Source organism: Octopus bimaculoides, chromosome 8, assembly GCF_001194135.2.
Source record: "Octopus bimaculoides isolate UCB-OBI-ISO-001 chromosome 8, ASM119413v2, whole genome shotgun sequence".
Taxonomy (NCBI): domain Eukaryota; kingdom Metazoa; phylum Mollusca; class Cephalopoda; order Octopoda; family Octopodidae; genus Octopus; species Octopus bimaculoides.
In genome coordinates, this window is record NC_068988.1 from 15,870,402 (window position 1) to 15,877,278 (window position 6,877).

General features: G+C 36.9%; 2 protein-coding genes across 2 annotated transcripts in view; one reads left to right on the forward strand and one right to left on the reverse strand.

Moving 5' to 3' along the window:
* The window catches only part of LOC106869244 (WASH complex subunit 5), a 159,930-nt gene extending 158,725 nt beyond the window's left edge, over positions 1 to 1,205 (reverse strand). Inside the window, exon 1 of the mRNA XM_052969903.1 lies at positions 1,052 to 1,205. The gene's annotated coding sequence lies outside the window, so the exon portion shown is untranslated. The remainder of the gene's footprint in view (positions 1 to 1,051) is intronic.
* A 1,364-nt stretch (positions 1,206 to 2,569) lies between these two features.
* Positions 2,570 to 3,244, forward strand: LOC106880407 (uncharacterized). Its single transcript, XM_014930322.1, has one exon. It carries the CDS (start codon positions 2,570 to 2,572, stop codon positions 3,242 to 3,244), a length of 675 nt encoding a protein of 224 aa, XP_014785808.1.
* The last annotated feature ends 3,633 nt before the right edge of the window (positions 3,245 to 6,877 follow it).

The window sequence follows — 6,877 nt, forward strand, 5'->3', positions numbered from 1 at the left end:
TATATATATATATAGTCCTTGTGCAAGCCAAAATTGCTAAATAATACAAGGAATCAAACTGGAAAATGAATTCCAAAGAATTTTTTTTAATAGTAAATATATTTAATGTATGAAAGAGGAGAGCAGGTGATATGCCACGCCTCCTCTGAAATAAACATCTACATTTTAGTCCGTGTCAGAAAATGTATCACTTTTTGGATATGAATTAATATTTTCTCTTTTTAATGATAGATTTCTATAGTTTTCGAATAAATATAATTACTGTCTATTAATACGAAGAAAGTAAATAAATAAGTTAGTTATTCTGATGGAAGTATTTCTAACAGCGGTAAGTAAACATACAACAGTAATGTTACTAAACATGTTAGGAGAGAGAGAGGAGATAACGACTGCAGTAATAAAAGAACGAACAAAAGGTAGCATAACATGGAAGAAATCAATAATTAACGTTAGAAAAAAAAAAAAAAAAAGAGAAAACTATTTGTCTACAACTGGAGGATGTTTAAGACGTATATTAGTTGACGAAAACAGAAAAGGGGAAAATAAACTCGCGTGTATGTGTGTATGGGGGAAGCTGATGAAGGAAAATGTTCTCTATGTGGCCTGTGTGTTTTCTGTACTCTGGTTATTATTATTTTTTTGTCCACGTTTTGTTTACAACGTCCTGTACCCAGATATGCACCTATATATACAGGTAGATGTAGGTATGCACATACTTGTACGTATATATGCATATAGTCATTTATTATTTGATATATATATATATATATATATATATATATATATATATATATAATGTGTGTGGTGTATGAATGAATGATCAACGATTATGCAAAACAAAATAGTAGGTGTTGTCATAAAGAAAGACATTCACAGGTTGTTGTTGTTAGAAAGAAGAAAGGTGGCTGTGAGTGAGGAAGGAGAAATGTTTATTTAGCAGTTCATAAATTAAAAAAAAGGGACAAAGGGCAATCACACAAAAAAATATTTATACTAAGGGTCAATCGAGAATTAGGTGGGAGTCGGAATAAAATAAAAAGAAATAGCTAACCGTTTGTAGATTCTTAAATACATAGAAAATATATTTGACTTGGTGCAGAGTATCTACCGCCCCTCTTCCATATTGGATATCATGTGATTCACTTCGGTGAGCAGATTTCAAAGTTCCCATTGAAAAATTATTCCAGTCTTTCATTTACCATCCATTAGATTATCCGAAGGAAAGGATATTTTAGTTTTACATGGATTTGTGTTTTTATTTAAAAAAAGCAATCGATGATTGATTTATCTAGTTTGTTTTAACGGGGATATGGTTGTATTTTATTGAAACACACGGAAGATTTAGTAGTGGAGGTTCGAGTGTATAAAAATAATTGTTTTTGTTTTGAACACTTATTTCATTTTTATTTCCTGAATAAAGTAAAAATATAGTTTAATGTCAGTATTTTGCATACGTTAGTCGATCTCATTAGACTTTTAGATCTTTAAAAATATGTATTAACAATTTTTTTACAAAAAAAAAAATTCTGCGTTATGTATCTATTTATATAGCAAAAAAAAAATCTAAAGTAAAAGATTTGCTAATTTTTTTTACAGGGATGCGAATGTAGACATGGAAACTCATACCCTTCTAAAGAAAATTGGCAACACATGATAAAATATCTACAAACAATAACCAAAACCGAATTGTGTCTTCGATGCCTCTGTGTTTGTGTGTGTGTGACAGTCAACCGATTGATTTCGATCTCCTGGAAAGAAAACTCGTCAATGGGATTTTGGATGAAATCGAAGTAAAAATAAAGAGGTTATATTGACGAGCTGTTAGGTGAAATATATAATGAATCTGTGCCAATTCGAGACAGGGTGTCAATGATAGGGGCCCGTCACTATTTTGATAAAAATATCGAATTATAGAAAACATCATTCTATAAGTAGCAAGAGTAGTTGAGTGTGTGCGTGTAACAGTGAGTTTACATACATACATTGATTAAATATGAAAATAAACGAACTCATATTCCCACGTATTTACTGTTACTCTCGTTGTGAAATTAAAGCTTACTAGGTCTTTAGCGGCAGTTTTCACTAATTGCTCTACCCTAAACTATCGATGATGTAAGGTAGCAAGGGTGACGTTTAGGAATAGCTGTCACTTGAAGCCCCATATCTCACGTTGAAAAGAATAGAGTATGGAAGTGGAGGAAAATACATAAAGTGAAAATGTTATGACTTTATTTATTTATCTATTTTTTTTTTGTCAGAATAGTAATTTCCGTTGTATGAAGTACAGGAATAATAACGAAATGTAAAAAGTTATCCCTTTTCCTTTCCCATCATTTATGGAATTTCGAGAGACAGCTATTCCAAAATTCCGCCCAAATTTCAATCTAAGTTAGAGGGTGGCTAAAAAGTTTATAGGCTGACCATGAAGGATTGATGCTAGAGCAGTGAAATCTTGCATGCACTAATTTCAGCCCTTCTTATTAATAACTGCATTGTCCTTTTCCAGGTAAACAGACACCTGACTGCTCAAAAAGACTTCAGATGAAACTAGTAGCGACTTCTCTTGAAAATGAACAAAATTTGGTACCGTGGAGTTTATCAATACCTGCAGGAAAAAGGTTTAGGCCCCAAGGACATTTATGCCGATATGGTTGTTACATTAGGAGATGACGCGTCAGCTTTATCTACAGTGAAACGTGGACAACTGAATTTAGGAAGGGAAGAGAGATTCTTGAAGATGACCCAACGTCTGGATGTCATACAACTGTCACCACAGGAAAACATTGATCGTTTTCACCACATATTGAAATATGACGGGCAATTGACTTTCTATCGTATAGCCTATACTATTATTATATCCCGTGACATAGTTGAGAATATTCTGCACAATGAACTTGGCATGACGAAGGCTTCCGCTTCGTGGGTGCCACATCTTCTGACACTTGATCAAAAGCGCATCAAGTTGATCATATCACGAGAGAATCTGACATTATTTGAGGCAGATCCAGCTGATTTCCTTGAACGTTTCGTAACCGAGGATGTGTGTTGGGTTCATCACTTCGAGCCAGAGACAAAGCGACAATCCAAGCAGAGAAAACTCCCCTCCTCACCTGCTCCAAACAAGGCCAGCGTCGTTTCATCTACAGGGAAGGTAATGACCGCAAATTTTAAGGATGGAAAAGGTATAGTGTCTTCAAAAGGACCATGCGTCAATGAAGAATACTATGTCAACTTACTGAGGTAGTTACGAAAGGCTATCAAGAGAAAAAGGACGAAAGAGGTTTTCTTTCATCAAGACAATGCTCCAGCACACAAGCCCTTAGCTTCAATGGTTATTGTGCGTGACTGTAGCTTTGATTAATTGCTCTTTCTGTTCTCTTGATTTGGTCACATCTGATTATCATCTGTTCCCTAACATGAAAAAGTACTTAGCTGGGAATCAATATCGCAATTGTGATGAGTCATATCTACTTTTGTGACCAACAGTATGAAAGCTTTTTCACCAATGGGATCCAAGCACTGCAACACTGATGGAAGAAGTGTGTGGACTGCAAAAACGGACCATGTTGAAGAATAAACCCCATTTGGTCACGTTCCATGAGAGTATTTTGGTCACCATATAAACTTTATAGTTGACCTCCGTAATTAATATATATTTCTTCTGTCATTTATTCCATGGATTATAAATTTGCCAGTATGCAAGTTTACTAAATTTCATCAACACCTTGACCGTAGCATCTTCTTAACACAAATAACACGGCAGCAATCCATTATGTATGTATGTATGTATGTATGCATGTCATTATTTAGTCTTATTTCAATATTTCTTGCCAATAGAGAAAGAGCCGGTTTCTAACCTAGATCCATGACTCCTTTGGAATTTCAACCACAACAGAGTATTTTGTATGTATGCATGTATACATGTAGATTTGTATGTTTTTGTTTTATGTATGTATTCTCATGCATATAGTTGCATACCTAGACATGCTCATACATACTTAAATGATAAACTTCTAGAAAGTTTTACAGATTTTTACAGCTCTAGTAATGAATTGGATCTGTAGTCTTCGAATCAGCTTTCTCCTTTCTGGTTGTGAGAAGCCTAATTTTTCAAGATTGGTATTTAGGCAGTGTGTTACATATCCCAGTGGTTCAGTAATTACAGGTATAAATCTGAACTTGTAATTTGGATAGAGTAACTGCAGATTTCTCAATAGCATAGGCGTTCTCTTTTTCACTAATCTTAAGCTTTATGTTAACATCCACTGGGCAGCTGATTTCCAGAACTGTACACAGTTTATCTTCTCTATCCTTTTCACTGTGACATTCCACCAGTATTTCTTTTTGTTATGAATCCCTATGGCTTCTACCATACCGTGGGTTCTTATTTCTTTGTCCTCGGAGTTATCCTTCCGACGGATTTCATTACAGAGTGTCCTGGCTACAACGTCATGTCTCATCGGGCGATAATACCGTGATGCCATTTTTGGAGAACTACTAACGATGTGGGTGATATTTTTCAGTGTTACTCCACAAAATCTGCATTGGTTGTCACATTTTACTTCTTTTTCTGCATCGCTGTCTCTTTTGTGCACTAGGCATTTAGTTGATATTTCCTGTTCCTGGATTGCGAACACACACCCTTCAAAGTGGGAGGTAGTAATCCGGTTGTTGGCCCATGATAGACTGCTTTGATTATCAATGTTTGGGCATGTATTTAAGGCTATCAGACAAGGAATGCTATTGAAAGAGCTGCTTTCCAAGTTATATGATGTTATCAGCTTCTTGCACGCAAACTTGGTCAAGGGATGCACTTCGACACTTAGTGGTTAAAAAATGTTGCTAAATGGATGGGATACGACGTTCAAAGGCAGTTTGGATCGATGTTAAGCCTCTGCCGCGTTGTTTCCATTTTAGGTAGAGGCAGTCTACGTCACAATTGATGTGGAAATTATGTGTGCCAGTTAGTATCTTCCGGGTTTTCACGTCAATGGCTCGGATCTCATCAAGCGTCCAGTCAAGCGGCCCAAATATTGGTATAAGTACTGGCACTGCAAACACATTGTGGGCTATTGTTTTATTGAATGCAGAGAGTTCCGAGGTCCAAATTTCCTTTATTCCGCTGTTATATTCTTTAGTGACATGTACGTATGTGACATGTATGTATGTATGAGTTAAGAAGGTTCCCAGTGTTTGTAAGTATGTGGTTGAGTTTGGTGTGTTGCTTGAACTGTCGGTGCACGCAACTAAGTGTGTGCTTTTATTCATTTAAAGAATCTCAGATGGAGAATCTTTGCAATGTCTTACAAATTGTCACTGTGTCGCAAATGTATTGGATTTGGAAAATCTGCATGTTTTTTTTTTGCTTTTTCTTCGAAAAATCTAATATTTCTAGGTTTGTGTGTAAATCTGCAGATACATATTATCCATTTATCCAATTTTTCCACTTACTATTCCGGGGTGAATTGTTGGGGTAGAATCCTCAGGTACCTTCATTATAGAGTCCAATCAGTAGCTGCCATCATTACAGTTTCCGGACTGGATTCCAAGTGTGACAAACTAAGACTATGGCCATCTCATTCTTGGTCTATCCAGCCATCTCATTCTTGGTCTATCCAACCATCTCATTCTTGGTCTATCTCTAGGTCTGCTGCTGGTTGGCTCGTCTAGAAGAATCAGTCTTGAGATTCTTTACCCCGATATTCAAATAACATGTCCATAATACCGGAGCTTTGTCCACTCAATGCACTGTGTGGTTTTCCAGCCGGGTGCTGGAAGGCACGGATAAGAATTATTGTTGCGAAGACTGAGACATTGGTTCTCTTAAGAAAGTCATCCCACAGCATTGAAAAGACACAACTCCGGTACTACGGACATGTGATTAGAATGCAGGAAAAAAATATCACAAGATGGGTTATTTAAGCCGAACCAATATATAAAGAGTTACGAAGAAGCCGGTTATTATCATATGGTGTGAAAGAAAGAAAGCAGTAAATTTAGTCGAGTGAACGGTTCCTCATGAAGATAACATGGACGCCGCTCGGGCTCAAAAGATCAACCGTTATAAAAACCTTCTTGTAGAATATGAAGATGCAGGCTAGAAAGCAGAGAAATTACCAATCGACGTCGGATGTAGAGGATTCATTGGACACAGTGTGAGGTGACTGTTATCGCAAGCCCTGACTCATCGTAAAGCAAATATCACCATGAGGGATAGCCAAACTACAGTGGAGAAGGCAAGCCACAAGGTGTGTGTGTGTGTGGGGGGAGCCACTGGATTTGGTTAAAAAGAGACGATGAACAATAACTTGTAGAATATTGAACGAAACCTAATAACCAGTTGATTTTGCCAGCGGGGTCTCATTTCAGTCAGTGGGGCTAGTGCGCAATGTTGCTGCCGGGAGAAAGGCCCCGAAATGGTGCGCATTCTCTCCTGGTGACCCCATAAACTTGCTAGCACATGGTATGCGGAGCTTTCAACTGGTAGCCCTTGATTCTGAAAGTTGTTTGCAAGCACATATATTCAGCAATGTCAATGTCGAGCAGTGTTTAGGAATAAGTGAACATTAGGTTAGTTAAAATATGTTTGCGACATTCAGAACCGTTACTGTGTTGAAAAGAAAATTCTCTCTTATGGTAAAAAAAGTGTAAAAACACCATATCTGTCCAGTACTACCTCCTGCAGGATTCCAAGACGAAGCGTTTCTAACTCTTTATCCATTATCCCAAAGAGTTTGAAACGATGCGTCTGGGAATCCGACAAGCGGCAACATTGGGTAGATATGGTCTTTTTACACATTTTACCACAAGAGAGAACTTTTTCTCTGCAGTTACTGCAGTGAATTTGGCTTTAAATGTTGAAATGTGTCAAAAGTAT

What these genes read in the sequence shown, in the direction of transcription:
- LOC106880407 (XM_014930322.1), top strand. Translation starts at nt 2,570, where the DNA reads ATGAACAAAATTTGGTACCGTGGAGTTTATCAATACCTGCAGGAAAAA.